The 27,337-nt window shown below is 40.7% G+C and overlaps 2 protein-coding genes across 4 annotated transcripts in view; both read left to right on the forward strand.

The window, feature by feature from the left end:
- Positions 1 to 550: 550 nt before the first annotated feature.
- Positions 551 to 11,028, forward strand: lhx9 (LIM homeobox 9; the record flags this gene model as incomplete). 2 transcript variants are annotated; one of them, XM_080722352.1, is made up of 5 exons in its annotated part: positions 551 to 1,031; positions 2,426 to 2,628; positions 3,559 to 3,920; positions 7,450 to 7,649; positions 10,972 to 11,028. In XM_080722352.1, exons 1-5 carry the CDS (start codon positions 852 to 854, stop codon positions 11,026 to 11,028), a joined length of 1,002 nt encoding a protein of 333 aa, XP_080578478.1. In that variant the 5' UTR covers positions 551 to 851. The 2 variants fall into 2 exon arrangements, with proteins under 2 accessions (XP_080578478.1, XP_080578477.1); XM_080722351.1 differs by lacking the exon at positions 10,972 to 11,028 and adding an exon at positions 8,349 to 8,603.
- A 7,587-nt stretch (positions 11,029 to 18,615) lies between these two features.
- Positions 18,616 to 27,337, forward strand: part of nek7 (NIMA-related kinase 7) — a 93,733-nt gene continuing 85,011 nt past the window's right edge. For both annotated transcript variants that reach the window (XM_080725976.1, XM_080725977.1), the window contains exon 1: positions 18,616 to 18,945. The gene's annotated coding sequence lies outside the window, so the exon portion shown is untranslated. The remainder of the gene's footprint in view (positions 18,946 to 27,337) is intronic.

Raw genomic sequence — 27,337 nt, forward strand, 5'->3', positions numbered from 1 at the left:
AACAAGAATGATACAAATAATTATTTTTGTCACCACATATAGTAGTAGACCTATTATACACATGGGCCTAGTTTGCCATTAACGGAATTAAATCGAATGTTAAAAGTTTTAAGGCAGGTTAAATAATACATATAGGCCTATATGCTTGTCTCCATATTCAAACATTAACTCGTGGCTACTCTCATCAGTTTATGCTAAATATGACTCTACAGCACCACAAACCTCTTGACTATAAATGGAGAATAGTAATGAAAATGTCAATACCAAAAAGTACTCGTCCATGCTCTCGCAGCCAGCACCGGGGGTTTGAGGGAAGAGTGACAGCTCTTTGTTGGTGAATAGGAATCAGTAGCAATGGAGAGAGAGGGAGGAACTCCTCCTACCAAATTATTCAGACTGGGCAGGCTTTTGCTCTCTTCACAAATAGGACACGGCTCTCAAATCCAGGCAGTCCCAACCTGACCTTCAAGCACACGGAACCCCTAACGGGAGATCGAGGGACTTGTCGAAAGAAATCACAAAAACAAAAACTTCTGCCATTTTTGGCATACATTATTTGCGAGTATTATAAATCCACCATCACAACGTCGACCATCGCATCATTTGGACTATACTTTTTCTTTTTCCTTTTTTTCCTTTTTTTTTTTGAGTGGGGGAGAGACATTTATGGAAAGACGGAAAGCTGTTCCTTTCACTAGCCCTGTCCCACCCTGATTCTTCAATCGAGTTGTAGTTTCTTTCTTTTTCCAGTTTTGCACTCTTTGACGGGGAGGAGAGCTGAGCTGAGTGTCTGGCTGTGTGTCCTCCAGAGCCAGTTGGATGCGCTGACAGACCGAGGCGCAGCGCTGTATATGGAAGTTGTGGGCTGCAAGGCAGAGGCAGGCAGTTGCACGTTGCGTCCAGGACCGGGAGCCATGCTTTTCCACGGGATCTCCGGGGATCACATCCAAGGGATCATGGAGGAGATGGAGAGGAGATCGAAAACGGACTCTCGCCTGGCGAAGGGTATGCAGCTAAACGGGAGAGAATCGGTAAGAGCGTGGTCGACTTTTGTGTGCTTTTTTATACATAAACTGACAAATGTCACTGTTTACGCACTGCTTAAACACTGCTAATACATGCTTACAAGTTACAGCTATAGGCTACCAAAAGTTGTTTCGGGTAAGTAGCCTATAACGACTAGAGCAGACACAATTATAGCCTATTACTTCAGTTAAATAGTCCGTCAATGTTAGACAAGTATTTTAAACTGAAATATAACTTATATAAGTAGACCTATGTAGTTCTATTTGGACTTGGACATGCCTCCATTTCTTTCAATTTAAAAGGCAGTTCGTTTTTTCTATAGGCCTACTGAATGACAAACCAAATACCAAACCAAAATTAAGAAGGAATGACATAGCACATACACATTTTGAAACAGCTCATGACCCCATACATAATCCATATCTATATTTTTATTTTGCTGTGGCACACGGCCTATATTTTTTCACACCACAACACGTTAGAATGGTTGCCTCAAACCAAACCATAGTAGGCCTAGTAATTGTAATTATTATAATAGTTATAAGTGTTATGTTATTATTATTATTCATCACTATTATTATTGTATACTATTATTAGGCTATTACAAAGTTGTTATTTTGTTTGTATTGCAGCCATCTTAATGGTAGACCTAATTAGCTATCGGCCACCGAGTTCAAATCTTGGTTACAACGGAACGACGGTTTTCCAGATCACAATTTAGCATCATTTATAATTCATACTCCTAAACACCCTATTAATATATACACTACAGGCCGGATTGTTCTTTAAAGGTCTCTGTGTTGTTACTTTACTTCTGCCAGGAAGGTTTGTGTAGCCTATATATGCAGTCTACCTCGATAGTGTGCGTTTAAAAAATAGGCCTTTATTAAAAGGAGAACTGTTAGGAGTAAAATGTCCTTTAAGTTAATGTAAACCGATTGTCACATATTATTATTATTAAGTGAGATTGTCAGCGGTTTCAGCAGTTCCATAGGCTAATACACTGTTTCCAAACAGTGGGTCGGGACCCATGTGGGTCGTGACGTGGACACGTTTTTATGTGTCCCTTCTTTCTTTTTTTTAATTGTTTTTAATTATTATTGTTCAAACCATTTTCAAAAAACATTACCAAAAAAGCAACATTATTCATGATTTAAAAAAATAGCAATGATAATTATTAATGAATAAATAAACTGAAAATCTAAGAAATTCCATGAATTAGAAAAGATATGTTTAAAAACATAGTTTAAAAACAAAAATAGATCTGCTATTTTCACTATGGATCCCGGGCAAACGTTTCATTTTTCTTTTGGGTCTCGAGCTAAAAAGTTTGGGAACCACTAGGCTAATAAGCCCGCTTGTTTTTCTCTTCTCACATGCACTTCCCATTCCCATGCAGACCATGCCTTCTATGAGCCCGGAGAAGCCTGCTCTGTGTGCCGGCTGCGGGGGGAAGATCTCTGACAGATACTACCTCCTGGCCGTGGACAAACAGTGGCACCTGCGGTGCCTCAAATGCTGTGAATGTAAACTGGCGTTGGAGTCGGAGCTGACGTGTTTTGCCAAGGATGGCAGTATCTACTGCAAGGAGGACTACTACAGGTAAGAAAAAACAAGGTTATTACTATGTATTTCTGTGCGCTTTTAATATGGTGTGTCTATAATATGATAATATGACACGCCATAACACACACACACACACACACACACACACACACACACACACACACACACACACACACACACACACACACACACACACACACACACACACACACACACACACAGTTATTGAGAGGCTGATCATTTACATCAGTTTTAAGCTATAATGGACACACCTTTTGGGTTATGGAGTGCGCAGTGGTTCCCAAACTTTTCAGGTCGTGTCCAAAAAGAGAAATTCATTAATTCATTACAGACGTTTGCCCAGGCCAGTACCCAAACTGGTGAAAACAGTAGATCTACAAGCTCACACAACGCTTCCCGTAGGGCATTATTTTCACCACTACACTACACACAATTTGTTTTTTAATGCATAGCATTTCTTGTGTTTGTTTGTGTGACAATGGACACACACACACACACACACATATATATATATATATATATATATATATAAAATTCATATATATTTATGTATTTATTTATATATGTATTTAATTGGGGATTGGACAATCTTTTTAAATATTAAATGCACAATGCACGTGACCCACAATGGGTCCCGATTCACTATTTGGGAAACAGTGGTATAGAGTTGACCTACTGCTGAGAATGATGTTCTTATTACAACGCATACCTGTACAGTATGAATGATAAACAAAGTAGGCCTACTCCTGTCTGGAACCCTGCGTGTGAAAATATGCCCATATTGTAGCCTAGCTGCATTGGCTCAGCGGGTAGGCTATGCTATGCTGCGTAAAGCCAAACAATTTATGTTGATCGGTTGATCCTAATTATAATTCATGTTAAAACTCGTTTGTGTTGCACCTCAGTCTCTGTGCGGTTTCTTGACGAGTTGTGTCCTTGTTCCAGAAGGTTCTCGGTGCAGAGGTGCGCGCGCTGTCACCTCGGGATATCGGCCTCGGAGATGGTGATGCGCGCGCGGGACTCGGTGTACCACCTGAGCTGCTTCACGTGCACCACGTGCAACAAGACGCTGACCACGGGCGACCACTTCGGCATGAAGGACAGCCTGGTGTACTGCCGGGTGCACTTCGAGACGCTGGTGCAGGGAGACTACCACAACCACCCGCAGCTCAACTACGCGGAGCTGGCGGCCAAGGGCCAAGGCCTCACCCTGCCCTACTTCAACGGCACCGGCACGGCGCAGAAGGGCCGGCCGCGCAAGAGGAAGAGCCCGGCCATGGGGATAGATATAGCCAGCTATAACTCAGGTGAGACACCCTGAGGCCCACGATGGACTGATCCACGACCTGCTGTGTTGTGCACTTGTGTGTTGTCGTGTTGTGTTGTGTTGTGTTGTGTTGTGTTGTGTTGTGTTGTGTTGTGTATTTAGTGCCATCGGGGCTGTTCCTGCTAACCAAAGCACTGCATTTTCATACATATGAAATCAAAGCATTAAAAAATATAGGCCTATATATAGGCCTAGCAAGCCTAATAATAATAATAATGATGATGATGATGATGATGATGATGATGATGATGATTATATAATAATAAAAGTAATTAGACTATAGACTAATAGTAATAATAATTATAGCCCAATAACAACAACAATAATAATACATTAATAGTAATAGATAGTAGTAGCATAATAATTATTATTATTCCCCAGTGTGTTCTTTGTGACCTTTTACTAACAGGCTATTGTCATAGCCAACCAGTCGATCCTCGCTGTCTAGAACATTCGTTAAATAAAGGTGTTGTCGGTGCATGATTTGAGACCCTATACACGTGTATGGAATAGAGTAATTACTATCTATCTTCTATGCAAAACAGCAGTGTAGTAATATTGCCCCAGGCTAATTGATCTGTTAGCTTTTCCGCATATTTTTCCCCCTGCATGAAATTAACACAATTTCTTTCCACTGAACAGTAGCCTAGGCTAGCATATGCTGTCTTGGTGATCGAAATTTGACCCCATTGTCAATCAGCTCATCGACTTTTGTAATTAAGATTAATATAGGTCAAAAAAGGTATGCGGAGTGGACGACCTATGTGCACGTGCAGGGGGTACCGGTAATGTGGGATAATTAAGTAAAACCGCCGCCTCCAAGCGTCTAAGTAAAGCGCTTTCACTTGCCTCCATTTACCTAAATTGGTTGTCATACATTAAGCTACTGGTCATTTTAGGTCTAAAATACGGCATTCAAAGGCTGAATGATATAAACCGGCCCGCCGCCTGCAGCGTCACTTTTGTGTTCGCTTTTCTAGAATTAGTGTGCGGTCGAGAAAGTTTGCCATTGTGTGCCAGGTTTCCCCTGTTCTTCATGAATGGAGAGGAATAAGGATAAGCTGCGTGTTAATTGTTCTCCGTTAATTGAAGGTGACGTTGGAATCCCTGGCTTCCAACCAGTGAATAATACGCATGAAGGTCAGCACAGTTCTCAGCAACAGAGGCGAACGCAATGGGGCCTGCTGCTATAGGCCATGGGCTAGTTCTCAGAAGAGGATGAAAACGCTGTACAAAACCGTTTTTAAATCATTTGTTCTTAAAGAGCCATCGTGGCATGCGTAGGCCTAGCCTAGATTTGTTATTGTGAAAAATAGTTTGTAAATGCTAAAAACGCCTACACTCCTATTTTGAAGGGGGAGGGGGGGGGGGGGGGGGGGTTCTACATTGATTTCACGCAATAGAATATATAGATAACTCTTTAGCTAAGCCTAAACAATCCGATGTAGCCTATATGTCGATGCATTTTGTAAAATATTTTTATTATCAATCATGAACTATTAACTAGGCCTATAGCTTTTCCAAATTATATGTATTCTAACATCAAGATAGTTGAAAAAAAAAAATAATCATAACAGTTTAAATTAATAACTGTTTCACCTTCATGTATTCCTCCAATTGGCTTTGTTCCATAAAGCACCCCTTAATTATATATTTCCAAAACACATGATCTTGACACTATGACACATGCTTTGAATTGTCCAGTATGATTTAAGTGAATATGCTGTTTAATGGTGTTGTATAAGACACAGATAGAATAACGTTGTAATGGATTCCTGCTAAAACGCATGCAGAGTAGGATATGAATGTTTATCTCTTTTCACTAGGCCCAGCTATAGGGTTGTTATTTTAAAACCACCCAGTACAATCTGTGGATCTGGAGACCCCTAGTGGGCGATCTGAATGAGACATAATCTAGCAATGCCTGTGACAAGTGTGACTAATAAAACACCAGTTAGATTAGATTACTTTAATATAAAGGTGTCAGTGGCAAGGTCATTTTCTATACAAAATATATATAATCCATACACAACCAAAACCAACGGAAACCAAGGGACAACGCCTAACTCAATACATGAGCTGAAAATCAAATGTTTTTCTTTTTCTGTAGTCTAAATTTACCATCCACCTGTTGCACTTATAATATGATATTATGGTGACTCATGAAATCTCCAACTCTCAGAATATAAGCTTCTTCATTTTAGTTAACCTTTTTAGTTTCACTGTAATATTTTAATTGTAAAATCTGCCATGGGGGGGACTAAAACTAGGGACTGAAGATGACAACGATATGCATTGTTAGATTCTAGTATTATTTATTACAATTATGCATATAATATGCATATTTACTAGTTTTCTTTTGCATCTGGAATAAATAGAAGAAAATAATTAATTTGTAAGCATTTTTATTAAAACAAAACATTAACCTGCTCATAAATAATAACAATAATAATAATAATAAGCAATAACAGAACAGAACAGGATCTTATAATTAATGGTGTTTTGAATGAGAATTAAGGATTAATATTCATTTATTGATAACTATAATTCAAAATAGTTTTTAACTATCAAGCCATGGCTAAATTGATATACTAGTCTTGTGGAGATTACACTTTGATTTGTTTTCTAGCATCCGCTTTCTGTCTTTTGGAGAAGATACAGATCTTGTTGATTAAGCACACTAAGTACAATACTAGAAATAATTTTTAGCAGCCTATGAAGATTAGTCTTTCAAATGAGACAATGCTATGTATTTTGCATGTTTGTTGTGAAATGCATTTTTGTGTAGCGTTTCAGCATTTTTCAGTGTTTAACATAATTATTCAGAGCAGCACCATTCAATGCCCCATATGCAAGCCGTTAAACAATTGGTATACAATATAATAATATAGGATCTGAGTCATATTCAGTGTACAAAATGTAACAAACAGAAAAAACATTGAAATATTAATGCATCATTTTTGGTTCATTAACAGAAAGTAGGCTATGTATAAAACAAACACGGTTACAGCATCAAATGCATTGTATGAGTGTAGCTTTTTTAATGTTGGCATTTTTCCAATTTCTCAACACAAGATCTGTATTGGCCATTGATTGTGCAATACTGGTAATATAATAGCAACATTTTATAAAATATAATTATTAACCACAATACAATACTATCTATAACTGATCATTTTCAGGGTAGAGAATCAGGTCTAAATCTACCCTCCTCCTTATAACTTAATGGGCTTAAATCTGTTTCTCTATACAAAGTCCTTAGCATTAATTTAACTTTGAGAGTAAAATGTAACTTCGAGAGTAAACTGGACCTACCGGTATATGAATATCATTTTTCATGCTCATAAGTTTTTAACTACACAGTAAGATCCTCAGTGTTTATCCATTTGTAATTCCGAGTTAAAATGACACCAAATATTTGACTGTATAATTGTGTATTTTGCTGTGTTCGTCGGATCATGATCATGCTGTAAACCACCCATGGGGTGCTCTGCCCTCTGCCCTCTCAGGCTGCAATGAGAACGATGGCGACCACTTGGACCGCGAGCAGGCCTACGCTCCATCACAGAAGACCAAGCGCATGCGCACCTCCTTCAAACACCATCAGCTGCGGACCATGAAGTCTTACTTTGCCATCAACCACAACCCCGACGCCAAGGACCTAAAACAACTGGCCCAGAAAACGGGCCTCACCAAGAGAGTCCTACAGGTAAGCAAGAGCTTCATTTCTATAGACTTGATGGTCACGCACCCATATCTGTGTCCCTCCACCCCGCCCCCATCTTCTCACCCGACTCTTATACTCCCCATTCTCAAGTCATCCTTTTTATTTTTGCTTTGTTTTTGGTTTGCTCGGTTGGTCCATTTAGTCATTAGTTTTATAATATCCAGGGTTATTTGTATTTGAACTTTTGAGGAGTTTTTATATTTTGTGTGTGCTAGAGGTTTTGGGAAAGACAGGAGAAAATTAGTTTTTCTTTTCTTTTTTTCTGTATACTGGAGCGTAGACAATTTAGTTTAAATTGCAGTTTATTGTTGATATTATGGGATGGTTTAACGAACAGAGTGCACAATTAATGTAAGTGGGGGAAAAACATATTATTCATATTCATATTCCAACCAATTAAAATCCTCAAAAGGGTAGGATTATTGTTTTAATTGACTATTGAACTACGCTTGTGTAGTGTTCAGGAGCTAAATGGTCCATCGTGATCTGCCCCTTTAGCCCAAAATAATGTGTGAAAATATAGCGGTTTGCATACAGAGCAACTTGATATAATGATAAATGTGATAACTTGATACATAAACCACTGCATTTTCATAGTGAGGAATGATTTGATACTTTCTTTTAAAAAAATTAATCCTACTTAAACACAAAAGTAAAAGCCACACTGGGATTGGTTTGCAGGTTTGGTTCCAAAATGCAAGAGCCAAATTCAGAAGGAACGTTTTGCGACAGGAGAATGGAGGTGTTGATAAGGCTGACGGCACCTCACTCCCTGCACCCTCATCCGACAGTGGGGCCCTGACCCCCCCCTCCAGCGCGGCCACACTAACAGACCTGACAAACCCCTCTATCACTGTAGTGACCTCCGTCACCTCTAGTTTGGACAGCCATGATTCGGGGAGCCCTTCGCAAACTACCTTGACAAACCTTTTCTAACAAGCTATCTCTAGGAGAGACTCATTTTTGTTTGGAATTTTCTTTTGTTTTGTTTATTTTGTGTTTTTTTTTTTTTTTTTTTTTTTTTTTCATTTTTGTTTCTCAATTTGCATTTTATTTTTTTAACTGACACCTTTAAAGCAACTGGAGACAGCTCCTTGGAACAGATTGTCGTACTGCACACATACAAGAACAGCAAGAACACCAACTGCAGCGACCACATTAAAACACAAGGAAATTATGTGTAGCATTTGCAACCGCTTGGCAGAAATGTCTGTAGTTGACTTACAGTATGCAGAGATTGATTTTTTTAGAAAAATTGTAATGGTCAATTGGAGAAAGCTCCAAAACTTGAATCTTATCTGGAAAAGTAGGCTATTTTATTTCATTTGTCTTTATTTGTACATTTCATTTGACTTATAGCACAATTCAAGCCCTGCCTAATTTATGATAATTGGTATACTTTTAAATAATATGAATATTTTGGCCTCATAAATATGTGTATGTATGCACTATGTTCGCACTATCCAATTTAAAGCTAATTGTTTTTATTTCCCTTTTTTGAATAATTTGGAAAATCAACTTGTAGAATGTGCTGTCAAGGTTAACTTGAGAAACAGGCTTTAATCATTTCAGAATGTTTCGGTCTTTAAGACTGAGTTGGATGCATTGGACATTTGAAACATCTCACACACAGCTACAGTACATGTAAAACCCATAAAACCTGCATTTTTAAAAGAGCCCAAACCATTACAACTCATGCCAGGTAGCTGCTGAATCCACAACATAATCTTTTCTGTTCTTAATTCTCACCTCAACTGTGATTACGAGGAACGAGCGAATCCCTCAATCTGTACAGTGGTAACTGTTAACATGTAATGCAGTCACAATTATATTAGAAAATTGTTTGACTATTAGAAATCACCAAGAAAAGATTGGAAAGCAGTTTATGGGCACTGTTGTAATCGATTGTTTTGGCGATAGGGCACCTTTATTAATTTGTCGTCCTCATAGATAAATAATAGTCAAATGGATTAAAAAATACAAGAATTATTGAACATGTCTCTACAGACGTACAGTTAATTCAATTGCACGGTGACAATATACTGCCCTGTGAAAAGTGCATTATTGTTATTATCATGTTGCTCAGGGTAACGATGTGATTTTAAAAGGGAAAGGGAGCGAGGGTGAGAAATGAAGTGGTTGTGACGTTGCAGACTAGATTTGTAGAGCTGACATGAACATTCAAATGACCTCAGATAGGTGGAGCTGTGAGCGGCAGCCAGTGGGAAATCATTATCCGTTTTACTCCTTTTTGGCCATATTTATATACTTTCTTTACGGACATTTGCCACTGAACAGACCAAAACATGTTTCTTCTGGCTGAGAGATAGAGAGGGGAAAGGGACAGAGAGAGAAAATCTTCAATGGGGGTTGATACATTTCATTGTAAGTGTCACAAGTTGTTCTATTGTAGAACAAAGCGGTTCTCTAGATCTACTCGATAAAGTAGATGCCTAACTCAGTTCTACTATGTGCCTTATGCTATAACTTGGAAGAAAGTTTGTGAAATTCAGGATCTCTGTGTTCTTTGTTAACTGATTCACATCCTTTTGACGCCTCACTAGTTTTGTACTGTTTTGCATCTTCTTTCTGAAGATCTTTTTATGGTGTATCCTGTTAAAAGGGGGCAGCGATGTCATAGAAAGCATTTTGTGCACTCTTTCAGATATAGTTGGGTAATCCAAGAATCTTATATATTGATCTTCGTGTTAATAGTTCAGTACAGTAAGTGTTCTATCAAGATTGTCCATGTTTCCCTGTTTCTTGATAAAGATGGTGTACAGAAACTATTTCCCCTTAAATATTTATGGACCAAACGGTTGTTATATATCTTATTAAATTTGTGTGAATAAAAATACTTTGCTTTAAATGCGTTTTATTTTTCATTACACTTGCCATTTTTTGTGTTATTTTCTCTTAAATACTTTTTTTTATCACATCAACAAACAAGAAAGCATTCAGTTTTTGATGACGAATTAAGCGTTGTTCCCCATTTTTGCTTCCATTTTTTATTTCTATTTCCCTATTTTATGATGTTTAGTTTTTTTACGTAATGCCCCATTAGATTTGCATCTGAACCCTGCAGTCAAAAATATGAAATTGCTTTTTAATGCATGAACATGGCTTTAAATTGAAATCAAATGAATGCTGCAAAGCATACATTGATATATTTATATTTCTATATACATATATTTATTATGCATAATATATTGGTAGATCTTAAGTGAAGTAAGATTAAATTGCAGACCCCATAAAGCCAGGTTGCTCTGTAGTTAATATATTGTTACTCTATTATTTCTTTCAGGGAGAACAAATCTTGGGGCATTACAGCCATACATCCCGACGTTTGAAAATTCCCTAAAGTATTAACAGAGGGGGAACTTTGATCGGAATTCCTCACCATTGAAGACAAAGACAATATTAGGATCAGATGATAGTGTATTGAGAAAAAAATACATGCAAAACATGATACAACACAATACAACCAATGAATTCTTTTGTTTGTCCTGAAATGTTTGAATCAATCCATCAAAGGAGGACAACCCAATGCGTGATGTTTCTGAAAAAATAATGATGAAGAAAAAGAGCTTTGACATTGCTCTCTGTGTTGGAATGGCCCATCCCCACAGTGAAAATAAAGTTGAATTGTAACATAGCTGTAAAAACCAGAGAACTCTCCCAGCAGGGGAGAGGATGTGATTAAAAGCCAGCAGGCATTCAACATGACAACACAGTGATACAGCCTGACTAGCATGGATGCACACGCACACACACACACACACACACACACACACACACACACACACACACACACACACACACACACACACACACACACACACACACACACACACACACACACACACACACTAATGTACAGACACACAAGCATGCACATGCACGTCACACACACACTCACGCACACACGCGCTCACAAGCACGCACACGCACGCACACACTATATATGCAACCTTTATTCCTTCACATAATTACAATGCCCAAACTATCCACATTCCCCCAAACCCCCCCCCCCCCCCCCCCCCCAAACACACACACTGTACACAAACATAAATCTCCTCCTCTCTCTCTTTGCCCCCTCTCCCCAATACAGAATCAGCTTGCTATATAAAACTTTTCTTTTGTCACAAGTGTCATTCCATAAACACATCGCCTCCTTAAAACTCGGCAGCAGAATGCCCATCATATCTGAGTGCATTGTAGAGGACTGGAAGAACTGGAGTTTTGCCATCTGGCTGTACCGAGGGGACGGAAACAACAAAACAACAGAACAACAGAACAGATAGAAGAAGATATTGTCATTTTGCATGCGCCTCATCGTCCTGTTAACATTTTCCTTGAGATGTATATTATTTCCTTTGATGCACTGTATGATTCATTGTCGGCAGAAAAATGAAGCGTATGAAAACCATGTTCTTGATGCCCATAATAGTACCTCATGGTGGGAAGAATCAAATGTCATTGCGAGGACATGGTGAGGAACGCTTCAAGCTTATTTGTTCTTTTTCTTGACATTCAGCTATCTGCTGGTGATACAGACAGTGAGGTTATTGGTGTTCTTAGTTGGAGACTGTGTATATTCTTGGAAGTGTTGCTTCCAGTGCATGCTGTAACATTGCTAACCATATGGATAGTACGCCTAAGAATGCTGTGGATGACAAAAGTTCACGGTGATACATCTGGTATTCTTGCTATAAGTGGATTCTACCTTGTTGTCATCTGAACTGGAAGGGAAGGCGATTTTGAGCGATTGCACACATGTGCACGCATTATTATTTCTTTTGTTAAATAAAAAGGAAGAAAACAACATTGAATTAGCCCATTTAACTGAAAAAAATGGTCTGCCATTTCTATCTGCACCACATTTCACAATATGGAATGATATAAATTAAGTAAAACAATGAACATGATGAGATTGCTGTAGTTGGATGTTGGGTGTGTACTGTAAGCATGAATGCAGCATATCTATATACCGGTATACCATGTCAATAAAAGGTGGTGGGGTGTGGGAGAGAGACTGAGAAAGAGAGTGTAAGAGAGAGAGAGAGAGAGTGCGGAGTCACACAAGGACCGACCAAGCAAACAGCCTGGTGTTGAATTCCAACAATGTGGGAAACAGCAAACACTTCAGTCAGTGGAAACCTCAGCCACCGGGGTGCCTCCTCTACGCTGTAACAGCCGGGGCCCATGTTCCATGGTCCTCTCCTCTACGCTGTGGCAGCCGGGGCCCATGTTCCATGGTCCTGACGGCTGGATGGTGGGCGGGTTGACACCACAGAGTTACAGGAAGCAGGGCTGGAGCAGAAACACAAACAAACGCAGCCAGCCCCTTCTCCATTTTAGATCTGGAGGATGAAAATTCTGGACAACATCACTGCCCTGTGTTGACAAGAATTTGAAGGGATTGCAGCCGGTGGCTGGAACGCATCTTATCGTAAACATTTTTTTTATTTTTTATGGGTGTATGCTGTTGGTTTGTGTTTCTGTGTGTGGATGGGATGGGGGTATATGTGTTTGTTAGTGTGCGTGGGCATGTGCGTGTGCGTGTACGTGTGAAAGAAAGAAAGAAAGAAAGAAAGAAAGAAAGAAAGAAAGAAAGAGAGACATAATGCATGTGGGGAAAGAAATGTGTTTATGCAAGTGTGTTTGCACCGTGTGATGATGAACCACCTCATTACCACCAAGGTTGCATCAGCCACCTCCAAACAACCTGTTCCCCTGCTTCATTTAAGACATCTCAGGATATAGAGAGAAAGAGAGAGAGAGAGAGAGAGAGAGAGAGAGAGAGAGAGAGAGAGAGAGAGAGAGAGAGAAACAAAGTGTCATTTGTGACTGCTGATTGTGTAGACTCACTTAACAGCCTTTGTTCTGTTAACTTACAATCATCTCATGAGTGCCAAGATGAAATGAAACCCTGCTGATATCATAGTCACTTGTACCTAATTTACAACCCCAGAAACCAGGCAGCAATACAAATGCATAGCAGGCAATGAGAACGCTGTCTGCATATGCAGGAACCTCAGGTAAGAAGGGTAAACTCTGGCTGACTTTAGTGTCTAATTCCTCGTCTTTCACATAATCCCCCTCTTTGGCATGGGCAATGTCTGTGCAGTAACTGCAAATGATAAGAACTGGATGATTGCTTTGCTTTTATGTCACTCGTGAACTTCTTGAACACTCTCTTTCACTCTCTCCCTCTATCTTAATCTCTCTCTCTGTCTCATGCACAGACACTCAGTCACGGCCGCACGCAAGCTTGCACACAAGCATTGATGCTAACTTAGATATACAGTATATAGGATAAATGTTTCGCAAAGATTCAAGGTTTATTTATCCTCTAACAATCTCAGCAGTGAACATACTCAAGACAGCCAAATATCATGCAAACACGCAGCCCTCTGATGAGTGCATTTTAGGGGCTCAAACTTAACTACTGCCTAATTTATGTTCCATCCTATACTGGTGTTGTGTACCAGAAATAGCCAATCTACAAGCTCACAATGCGTCTCATTCATGAAAGGTTGTGAGCTTGTAGCTCGGCTATTTTAGTTCTGCGACACTGTCATAATACAAAATATAGATCAGGTTTAAAGACAGCTTGTTCTACTGAAAGGTCAAAGCTCAAATTATCTCACAGATTCCTACCCCTAACTAGCAAAAACATCATACTGTATAGGCTGGTGGTGGGGTGGTCACAAGTGGCTGTTAATCACTCTGACATCACACGTGAATGCTTTCACATGTGCCCTGCACATGTATTGTAACACTGCTCTGACAACTGTTGCAATGAAATCAACAGTGTGATCATGTCTCCCATTATACATGTCTTTGTAAATGTGCAACAGATTCTAGATATTGATGCGAGTCAGGAAGCGAAACACGGGCCAAGAATTTTAGGACACTATGAAGCCAAGCTGTATTTATTTGTAAACACGTGCGTGCGTTCTTAAATTTGAATGCAAGACAGAAAATATCCTTGCACACTATTACAACAGACAGACAGACACACACACACACAAAAATGCACAGACATACAGACACACACTCGCACGTGCACACACACACACACACACACACACACACACACACACACACACACACACACACACACACACACACACACACACACACAAATGCACAGACATACAGACACACACTCGCGCGCAGGTGACAGGGCGACAGGGTCAAAACAAAGTATGGGATGATCACTGAGGTGTAGGCCAAACCTGCAGTTTACATGTTGCCCTCACAGTGTCAATTCTATTGTCATCGTATGTGCATGTGTGTGTGTGTGTGTGACTGTGTGTGTTATTATGCCAGTTCCACCTCAGTGCCTTCTTCTCATTGCTAGGCATCTATTCAACCTTTCCTCACACACTGGCTGCTCACACGCACGCACGCACGCACGCACACACACACACACACACACACACACACACACACACACACACACACACACACACACACACACACACACACACACACACACACACACACACAAGGATATGTCAGAAGGGTGACGGTCTCGATGAGACACAACTCAACCCAGTGCCCATTACACACACACACACACACACACACACACACACACACACACACACACACACACACACACACACATACACACGTACACACAATCACATTGTATAGAATGATCTTGGCAGTAATGATATGCCTGGTATGTCCTTCACATTATCACAGACTATCTCTCCTGTGCCTCAATTACACAGTATTCTATCCACAACATAAATCCTTTATTTCTCCTTTGTGTTGTTATTCACTATATACACACAGGTTCACATCTAAACAACCTTGAAAATGCGGTGATCAAGGATGATAATTATGGTTTCCAATCATACTTTGAAGTCGGGAAAAGAAATCCATATTAATTCGAAAAATGAATGTGTGCGAAGACATAAAAGATGCTCCAAGTTTGTCTGGATGTAGCAGCAGATAACATTTAATACATATTTCTGTCCATAATCCATTTCTATTTCTCTGATAGCTCCATTCTGTGAAGTGCGTAAACAGGAGAGGCGTCTGCATTGATACGGTATGCTCTCAGTGTATGACAGGTCATCTTTGTACTACTGGAGTGTAACCTCTGTTCTTGCTAAACCTTCAGGATGCACACAGCTCCTCTCCACTCCATCTGCTTGCCTCTGTGAAGTCTGCTCCCGATCACAGGGGCTTTGACTGCAGCTTCTGTCTCTAACACATTGCAGTCATACACAGTCAAAATCATGAGCGTTCATTTAACTCTGGGAGTGTGCAAATGGACCCAGACGGGTCCATTTGCACACTCCCATAGTTTAAATTAACACTCAGGATTTTACAGCACCCCTAACCCCTGAGCCAGATCGACACCACAGAAGCAAAAGTGTGTGTGTGTGTGTGTGTGTGTGTGTGTGTGTGTGTGTGTGTGTGTGTGTGTGTGTGTGTGTGTGTGTGTGTGTGTGTGTGTGTGTTGGGAGGGGGGAGGGGGGGTACATGAGTGAAAACATCAAGATCTTTCTTTTAAGGTGTTTAATGTGTGTTTTCACCCCCTCGGGTGTAATATTGCATATTTAGATATGAAAAGCCCAGGTAGAGTTTAAACTGAAATGCGCACACTGAAGAAAATAACCCATCACATCAGGCTAAACACTATGGGGGGGAAGAGTGTGAACTAACAATGCTACTGTTTCAGCCTACAGTATACTATAGTATAACATGTGTAGAGTCTGGCTGTCATACTGTATCACTCGCAGTTATAGAGCTTTTTTAATTGTTAATATTGTTGTAAATATCTCATATTGTTTTTATCTCTTGAATGGCTAAACTAGCATGACAATGATTTCAATTGAATGCCTTTCGTGGCTATAGTATTGAAAAGCCATGAAAAAGCCATGGCAATATTATTATAAATGCATGCAAATGTCTTTGTAATTCACTTGTGAGTCTTTCCACTGATATTCACTGTAGAGAGCTAATGGATGATATGTCTTTCTCTTTCAAATATATTGGTGGTGGTGTTGCATGCCTATAGCTGGTAAGCTGTCCATATAGTACATGTAGAGATAAGCTTCTTCCTTCCTCTTGTCTTGGTAGAGGAACCCTTTCCAGCCTAGTCGCCAGACACACCTGAAAGTTTCCAAGGGAACAAAGTAAAATAGAAACCAATTTTTCTTTCATGCTGAAAAAAAGCCTCCAATCAAAAGGAAATCCTCACAGTTAAATAAACAAAATCAGCAAAAGAGAGAGAAAAAAGTTTGCCATTGGTTTAAAGCACCACATCAGTGCAGAGAGCCACTTTTAGAACAATAGAAATTCAACACGATTATTAAACAGTCTTCTACCAAACAGGCATGGAGGCATGCGTGTTGAACTAGAGGATCTCTTGGTGCGGCTCCTCTCGCACACAGATGCATTACTTTTCATCCATCCATCTAATTATTCCCTCAGAAACCTGAAATTTGAAGATACAAAAGACCGTCCCTATCTGTCACTGAGCACCATTGATCTTATTGAAAGAAACTGTGGGTGTAGAGGGAACCCAATATAACTCACGCCATTAAATTCCACACAGCATTATTCACATACAGAATTGACAGATTTCCCTGAGACGTTTCTTTTAATCTTCAACTGTTGTTGAAGAAAAAGGGAGAGAAAAAAACCACACTCCAGGCATCTCTGCCTTTTCCATATTTGCAGTGAGGTTAACAAAAAAAAGGCTATTGAAGTAGGGAGAAAAAAATACTCCCCCACCTAACTTGTTGATTATTAACAATGGGGATGGGGAGACAGATGTGTGTTGCCCGTGGATCAGCAGTGTTTGAATTGTCAGGCTGAAATCAACCATGAAGCTTTTATCAAAGCAGAGTAAGCTGATCAGTTCTGCTTGCTCTCATTGTCCATGCAAGTTGATCTGCAATAGATCTCTCAATAAATCTCACAATAGCTCTCAAGAAGGAAAGTCTTACGAAATTGCCAATTATGTACTGTGTGTGTTATGTGACGCCAGTGTATTGTGCATGCATGATTGAGAATAAAATATTATGTCTGCAACTACTGTATGTGGATTAGTGTGCGTCTCCCTTTCTGTCTCTCTGTCACACTGTATGTGGATTAGTGTGCGTCTCCCTCCCTCATTGCTGCCTGTCATCAAAAGCAGTTTATCATTCAAAATGTATGTTTTACTTGTTGATTCAACCAGACCCTATACTTAACCACAACCAACCACAATCCTAACCTCAAAATCCCTTTCCCTAAAAACTAACCCCTAACCGCTAAATGCCTGATCCTATAATCCAACCTGAATCTTGTCCTTATCATAAACCTATTTCTAATCATCTTTCTTTACAGAATCAATCAATCAATCAACCAATCAACCAATCAATCAATGAATCAATCAATCAATCAATCAACCAATCAATCAATCAATCAATCAATCAATCAATCAATCAATCAAATAAATACCCATGGGCACCAGAATAATGCCCCCATGAGTTTGATTCGTTTCTGATTTTACTATACTTCTACTTGTCCTCACAAAGATATAGTAAAACAACACACACACACACACACACACACACACACACACACACACACACACACACACACACACACACACACACACACACAACACACACACACAGTAAGTGGATACAATGTGAATGTGTCCAACTGCAGCTCTTAAAGTAACACTCATTATATGATTGTGTAATAAAGTACATTTGATCATACTAGTTCATCATGATAATTACAACTAAGTTTACAACTAATACATTGGGGAAGATGACCAGTGCGCTCCCCCCCTTCCTCCCTCTTGATTCTTGAATCCCGCGGTATTTGACAGCTCCCCTCCACTCTTTGACATTTGCCCCTCCTCTCTCCGCTCTGCTCCGGGAATGCTGGGTTGTTTACATTACTGGCACACGGGTCAGGAATGGTGAGGGGCCGAGTGGAGTGAGACTCTCTGCTGAACACGTAGCTACAACTCACCTCCACTCTTCCACACAGACAGAGCAGATCCTCTCTCCCCAAAACTTGTAGTTGCTCGAGGCAACAGTGCCACGCAAGAGAGGCCCCTGAGAGAGAGGGAGAGTCTGCATCGGCGCGACCTTGGAAAGAAAAAGGGAAAGTCAAAGCAAAGACAACCGCCATCGTCATCTCCAGCAGCGGCAGCAGCAGCAGCAGCGGCGGCGGCACCGCAGAGTGAAGAACCACCGTCTCAACGTGAAGAAGGAATAGCTGTTTAGCAACACAGACCCACTTCCTGGTAAGACACGAACCAGCGTTAGCTTTTAATACGGTGAAGTTTTGGTTTAGTGTGAAAATATAGTAAGAGCACACTGGTGGCGTGTTATTATTACGCCTGCCTGTCCCCTTGGTGTTTGACCCGGGGCTTTAAGACGTGTAGAAAGTATAACAACACTAAACTAAAAGTGTACGCGTAGGTTTTCCCTGGCGCCTGGTTGAAAACAAAGTTTCTGCCAAGTTGGCGAGCTAGCTTAGCATGGGTTAGCCTGCCGGGCTAATTTTAAGCTAACTTTTAGCGCTACAGCCAATTTGGCAAAGTTGGTGTCTGTCAGTGTGGAACTTTAATAAGGCAAAAATAATACACAACTACCTTTGCGGCTTTGGTGGTGTTGGTGTAAACCACACACGTTGCCTATAGTGTTAGTAAAGTTGGTGATGCCAAACTTAGACAGAGCATGTGACAGCATGTGATGATGATATTGTTAATACCAATGCAGTGCATGTGTTACTACGCCAGTGCTGCGTCGTTAGCGTTTATTTTATACAGTGACACGAATTGTCTCAGACAAAAATGACGTATTTTGAATTAAAAAAATGTGTCGAGCTCGTTTTTTTGATTTTGTCAAGTGACACTGGTGCAATTAAGTACAGGAGATTTGCCTTTTCACTGCTATGATCACAGTCACCACTAGTGGTGGTGGAAAAAGTATTCAAATGTTTTAGGCTGCTTTGAGTATGTCCCACTGCAATGTAGAAATACCCTCTTACAACTTTGCCTACAAGTAAAAGTCCGTTATTCAATATGTACGTAGTAAAAGCACAACACTATTGGCACCAAATATACGTAATAGTGCCAAAAGTAGAAAGTACTCATTTGTGCAGAATGTCCAATTTCACAAGTTTTCAAAAGTATAAAATGTAAAAAAATAAAAAAATAAATTAAACTAAAACTTTTGAAAATAGCAGATCTACAAGCTCACATTGCTACGCATTGTGAGCTTGTAGATCGTCTATTTTCAAATTGCCAAAATGTATATAGGGCTGAAGTTGTTAATGTATGTTTTGTAATAATAATAAAAATGTAGTACAAAGTAACTAAAGTTTTCAAATAATTGTAGTGGAGTAAAAGTATAATATTTGCCTCTGAGATGTAGTGGAGTTGAAGTAAAAGTACTGAAAATTGGAAATACTCATGTAAAGTACAAATACCTCAGACTTGTGCAGTACTTCAGTAAATGTAGTTACTTTACACCACTTGCAATGAAGTACAAGGCATTTGCCTTTCCACTGCTATACATAATAGCAGTCACCACATTATGATGTTTAAACTTTCTGAACATTGCCGTTAAAACTACAAACTATTTGTTTTATGTCATGCCTACCTGTCACCTGTTTGTGTCAAAGTTTCTCATTGGAAGTTTAGGGTGATCACTGATCAGACCACCTCCACAGCAGATGTGCAGGTTATTTTGTATCAACATACTCTGCCACATATAGATGGATAAAATCACGTTTTATTCATTAAAATAAGTTCCGGATTGCAGCTTTTAAAATGTTCTGTTTTCTTTTCTGAAGTTAGTCTCGTGCGTGCAGAATGTGCATGCCTGTTTGTGTTGTTTTGAGTTGTCTGTGTCATTTTCAGTGCTCATACTGCCCACCACCAATTTAGAAATTTACACCAACTGTTTCTGTTTCCCAACAAGGGTTTGTGTCTGGCAAACAAAACGTCCCTCTGTTGCTTGCTGTGCTGATGATTCATTACAAGGCCTAAGTTTTTGTTTTGTTTTTAAGAGTTTAACTACAGTAGTTTCTGTTCTCATTTTAACATGGAAATGTTGAAATACTAGAAGAAATGGGCTTAGCTTAGTTTTATTGGCCATTCAATAACCGGGAAATGTATTCTTACTCTGGCAATCTCTATTACCTGGAGAAAATTAAGTCTTGAATGACATGCTGATTCAAATGTTTAATGTTATTACTAGTGTATTACTAATTGGAAGCCTAGGGTTTGCTCTTATTATAAAGATAACTAATGTTTGTTCTGATGAAAGAAAAGAACTATAAAATATCTCATCAGGGAAATGGGTGTTTCTGTGGGAAAACAACCGTGACACTGTTGAGACTTTATTGCACAGTTATGATGGCTCATCATTGAGAGGTAATAGAACAACACCTGTCCTAGTCATAGTCATGGTTGGGTCATGGACACAAGAGAAAACAGTGATATTATACCATGTTGCAGTTGCTGTTGCACATCACAGCCAAATAGTGCAAAGAGTGGAAGCTGACGTACCTTGTTGTTGACTTCATTATTACTCATTTCTTTGTTGCCACATTTGATGAACGTCAAAGACAACAGGCCTCACTCTGCCAGATAATGTCATCAGGTGATTGAGATGAACACCGGCTGGCTCTGTGAAGTTGCCTATCAATGAACGTGTCATAAACCTGATCAGCAGCAAACTACTGCCAAATGTGTACTGTACACCAAATATTATATAAAAGTGTCGATCTCTGATGTGATGAGGAAGCTCTCTGCGCCATGCCAATGTGCCATGCTTTTATTTTGAGCAGGTTAGCTGTGGAATGTCTCATTACATTTTATATTTTGCCTTGTTGCATTGTTATATGAAATCAGGATTGGTACGTAGGTTAGATAATCATGGCAATGTTCCTACTCCTTAATTATCCTGCTTCAAGTAGTTAGTGTGGTTGCTATAGACAACCAGATTATTGTTCTTGTCCAGCCTTTTTTCTGTACACTTTTATTTCACCAGAGTAAACCTTTTTTCTGTTAACCTTCCTGTAACACCAAAGGTCCATTGAGTTAGTGAATGTTTTCTGTAACCCCAAAACCCCAGAAGTCCATTGAGTTAACTTGACTTTTTCCTGTCCCAATATAATGTCCAAACAGACCGGATTGGTCATGCTTCACGTGACATCACCTATGACGACTCGTGACTCGCGTCAGTGCAACCTCACTTTCCCAGAATTGGACCTTTGTAGTTTTACTTGATACTGGAGTAAAATAACTACCAACTAAATACTGGAGGGACCCTAGAGGCTGCAAATCTGTTTCACAGAAAAAGGAAGATTTTTGGAGCTGTGTGAAGCACAGGCTCCCTATACGTGGCTGTGTGGGTCTGTGTGTGTGTCTGTCTGTCTGTCTGTGTGTATGTAGCCTGAACTTCCTAAACTTCGGCACGCCACTAGTCCCACAGTTTTGCCACCACACACTCGCGCCATATGTCAAATTGACCGCCCTACTCGGGAATCGTGGGCTATTACTTTTCTAAGAGAAAGGTTCTATAGTTTAATTGATATTAATTTATTAGTGAATTAATTTTCCCCATTGACTTATAATGGGAATCGCAAAAACTCACATTCAATTATTTGTCTCTCGCAAACCATAGGGGCTAGAGTTTCAAGACTTGGAGAGGAGGTTCATAATGATTTCAAGGATTAAATAAAAAATAATTGTGTCATTTGGCCGCATGGTGGCGCCATAACACCCCACTTTACGTTTTGGCCTGTAACTCTTGAACCGTAGGTCGGAAAATTAAAAATATTTTTTCCCTGGATTCCTTGGGTCATGACGCATCTCCCCATATTGGCCACGCCCATTTGCGCCATGATAGATTTTCCGCCATCTTGAATTTTCTCCAAAACACACTTTTTGCTCCTTTTCCTACATATTTTCTTCAAATGTCACAAAAATCGGTACACATGATCCACACACACACACACACACACACACACACACACACACACACACACACACACAGCTCCACTTCACACGGGTGTGATTTTATATTTCAACTACAACTACAGTATATCCATCATGCACTAGTATTAATGCTAGCATTGTACTACAACTATATATTGAACGACTGTTCTAACTTACAATCATGTCAGTCACCGGTATGGAGAGGTTCTGCTGCACCTCTGTTGTGCAAGTTGTGATTTAGCACAGTGGAATTTACCAAATCACTCCATACTGAGAGAGTTTCCTGTTTTAGCCCCGGAGGACGCAACTACACTGGATTAAAGATTAGATGAGACATTTGTCATCCGACCACTTTAATAGTCATCTTGCCCTGGGGTTTTTATGTGGAACAAAAAAAATGTTGACATTTCTCTCCCTCTCCCTCTCACATAGCCTATATTTGATGGATGATGCTTCCTGAGGCAATTTTTGAGCTACATTAAACTGTCTTTTGCACAAGGTCAAAGATCTTTGCCCAGTATTCTGCAGAATGATGCAGGCAAAAATATAGTGTAGACCCTCAACCTAGGCATAGTTATTTTTCATTGTTAATAGTATGCTGGACAAAAATGTAGAATTAGGTATATGCTACGCTTTGCTTTCCAGGATTCGATCTGAGGGAGTTTACAATAAGGTCTTTCGTTTTCATTTGGCAGTGAGAGTGGGTAGTCTTCAGCAGCCTTTACAGTCTAAACAGCCAGGCTGTCAATATTTTTTCATATCCATCTCTGTTTTATCTCATGAAGGGTCACTGATGTTCTAAGGATTCAAATATCCTTGGAGGATGCCTTGCGGCTCACCATGTCACGTGAAAAAGGCTCAATTTCACTCAGGCATTGATCTCTTTTCTCATTGGGCTCTGTCGTGCTCTGAGGGGAAACAGACTACAAAGACATGCAAACGAAAAAATTACTGACCTGTGACCCCTTTTCAAGTGTATGAAGCGCTTTCACTGCCCTGAGGTCAGCCTAAGCCACGACCACACAATATCAGCTGTTTGCTTCACTCTGAAGACTGCTGGGGAGAGGAAAAGGATGTATTATTAGATTATTTACTTATTTTGCTACATTTTTCACTGTTGTGGTCTTGATCTACAGGTACCTTTTTGTGGTCAATTTTATCAGACCACACTGCTCTTATTGTCTGTAATGATTTTTTGCCCTGGTATGTTTAAGTGAAAGGTAGGTGAGAAAACACAAATTTGACACAAATAAGAAACCTTTAAGCTTGAATAATAATGAATGTAATGGACAACATGATGTAGTAGGGCATATTAAGATTGTTTACAGAGGAAACGAGAGCTACTTGTTAGGAGACTAAACTGCTTTTTAAGTCCTTTTTAAAATAGCAAATATTAATGGTTGACTGAGGTTAAGCTCATAACCTCCAATAAGAGAACATTTAATTTTGATGTTGTGAAATACTCATATTCATGTGTGGTATTTCAAGTGCATGGCGCCACTACAGATTAAAGCTCACATTAATACCTACTGTAGGAAAGGTGTTGGGTCTACTATCTAGGACTAGCCTTATATTCTACTGATAGCAGTTATATTACACTGTCTGGTGGTTGAGTGGGCCCTGCACATTAGACTGCATTTCACAAGTTTAGTCAATAGTCTAGATAAAGGGCACGTCGTTAATGCTGTTCTGTGCTTTTGATATTACCGCCTGTGTTGGCAGTTTGGCTGTTGGAAGCTATTTGTGGGCTCGGTCCATTTGCTACACTCTACTATGCCTATAGTATCTAGCTTTTCCCATAGGCCACTGTATGTTATAGGAAAGACTCGGTATACATTACACAGGCCTTACCATCTAAATATCACTGCCAAAGCCAAGTTGGCACATTATGAACTGTGCTGGAAGGATCGCTGCTTTTTATCGGAGATCCCATGGTCCCCTCTCCCAACATCTCTTTTGATTATCTGAATACAAAACTGCAAATCCCCAGAGGATAAGAATTCACTTTCATTGAATAATTACAAGATGCTATATGCCACTGTAAACACCACATCAGTGACAGCGACAGTATGTATTTGTCATGAGATGAGACAAAAGCAGAGTGAATTTGCACTCGGGAACTGTGAATTAGGGGGGGGGGGGCGGCATCTCGTAGCTTGCTGACTGCTATGGGCGTTTGTTCCAACTTCACCACAAATGAGTCTTAATGTTTCACACGGGATTTGCAGCCAAAGAGAGTGGATCTGTGTGAGAGCATCTTGTTTTGAAAGACTCTCTGTCTGAACATTTAACCCACTCCCCTGACGTCCCTTACCCCCCTCACTTTCTTCCTCTCGCTCTCTCCTTCTTTTCCCTTTAATTCTTTCTAACTTGTTCAGATTTTGAGAGACACAAGACCCCCCCGCACACACCTCCCCATGTTTGTGCCCTGAGTCACAGCAGTCTCCTTTGGTCTCTTGGTTTGCCTTGGGGCTTTGAGGCTGTGGTCAAGGCCTGGGGGCCTGAAGAAAGGATGAGGAAGCCATGAGAGGTTTCCCTCATCTCTGCTGCCCAGCGTGCCTCCGAGACCCCTGGCACCCCCCCCCCCCCCCCCCCCATCGCTGCCCCCTCCATGCCACCCAGCCCTCCTGTCCTATCACTGTTCTCTTGTTCCTCCATCACTGTCTCCAGTGAGTCCATCGGATCCCTCTATTTAATTTAAATCAATCTTTTGTCTTCCCTCCTTTCAATACCCAACCTTGCATGTCCTTTGTCGCTCTGTCTAGTCCAGTCCAGTGCAGTCCAGCCCCCCCCCCCCCCCCTCCCACATCTTTCGTCTTCTGTCCTCGGGAGGGGGGGGGGCAGTGGAGGATCCCCTACTGAGCCTCCTCCTCCTCATAACCCACCCTGGCCCACTGTCAATGGGAGGCAGGCAGCCCCGGCTCCCTCGGAGCAGCAGGAAGCAGCAACAGCAGGGGTAGGCCTGTATGGCGCTGCCGGCTGGCTCCGTCAGAAGTCCTGCCAAGCTGGGGCCAAGAGACCTTTGCCAATGTGGTGCGGTAGTGGGGCACTGAATAAAAATATTTTACAGATGTCTGAAGGCAGGCAGTGGGAGCCAGCAGCATATTTAGGCCTGGAGACTGTCTTTAAGTGTGTGTGTGTGTGTGTGTGTGTGTGTGTGTGTGTGTGTGTGTGTGTGTGTGTGTGTGTGTGTGTGTGTGTGTGTGTGTGTGTGTGTGTGTGTGTGTGTGTGTGTGTGTGTGTGTGTGTGTGTGTGTGTGTGTGTGTGTGTGTGTGTCTTTTTTACAGGAGTGTTTGGGGTGAGGAAGGAGTAGGTTTTTTTACACAATGAAAAGAAGCACGGTTTAATTCAGCAGTGGTGAGGAGTCTAGGCATTTATGAGTGCTGGTGGAGGGAGCTGGGCCGGCCTACGCTGGGGTCACCTATACTGCCAGAGGAGTGGTGATAGGTAGGGATGAGGGAGGGGGTGCAGGGGTATGGGTGCTACTGCATGAGCACTGGGCGATGCATACAGCCAGCTCTGGCTTGACAGTTAACAGCGAATACTTAACATTGCATCACGCTGCGGAGGGTCTGCTGTAAACAGCAGTCAACAAGCGGCACAGCCAGCAAACGCCTGGTTGTCGTCGGGGCCTTAGTTGTGAGGCCCTCCTAGAAAACAATGCGCGAGCAGGCAGCACATATTGAAGTTCTGGTTTCAGAAGAACGCAGATGGCATGAGCTTGTGGTGTCGCGGACGGTGTGCAAGAAAGAGAAAACACCAGGATTCCCTGATGAAAGCGTCTCCCGTTCACTTTGAACAGCGAGTCTGTCACAGTTGGTGTGTGCTGCGTGGCTCCGGGTCAAACTGTGGTACGCAACTCCTGGATTTTTGTGCTTTTAAAGTTTTTCATGTTCAGATCGTCTGAGGAAAAAAAAAGAGCGAGGAAGGGGAAAACAAGTCTCATTAATATTAATATTCTAATGTAGGGAGGCAAGAAAGGCCTCTCTGGTTTAGCTCCCTCCCTCCCCTGTTGTGGAGCTAATCATTCTATCCATCTCTCTGACTCACTCCCTCTGACTGTCTTTCTCTGCCTGCAGATTAAGCAACTGGTACTTGAATTTACAGAGAGCTTTTGCGGTAGCTAAGCTATACCTACATTTAAATTCATGTACGGTCAGTGTTTTGGATAAGATTGCTGCCAGCAGATGGCACATCATTTGTAACCTTTGTTTTGCAGCGCAGTCCAAACTGTTAATTGTATCCCTTGCACACACAGTGGTGTTTAAGTTTGGTCGCATTTTTATAGCAGTGACTAAAACGGATCAAATTAATGGAGTTTGGATTTTTGTGCACCCTACTGCTTGTCCAAAGGTGTGACATGATTTCTTTACTTTCTTTCTTTATTTATTTGGACAGGACAGTACCAGTTAATGGACACATTGACATTGCCATGTTGCATAATAAATACAAACATACAAAATTTCAGTGTAAACCAGCCGGAGTTAGCTTAGAGCTAAATTTCATCCGTTGTCCTCACATAAAACAAGAAACAAAACAAGACTAGCAATAACAAGAACAGAACGGTACAGGGCGAACAAAACACAACAAGAATAAGGTGCTTGGCGCAACAGAGTGCCTAGTGTGACAAAGTGCTTAGTGCCAGAAGTAAGCTAAAAACCATATAGGAGAAACTAGCCTGGC

Source organism: Nannobrachium achirus (genome assembly GCF_963921795.1).
Source record: "Nannobrachium achirus genome assembly, chromosome: 1".
Taxonomy (NCBI): Eukaryota; Metazoa; Chordata; class Actinopteri; order Myctophiformes; family Myctophidae; genus Nannobrachium; species Nannobrachium achirus.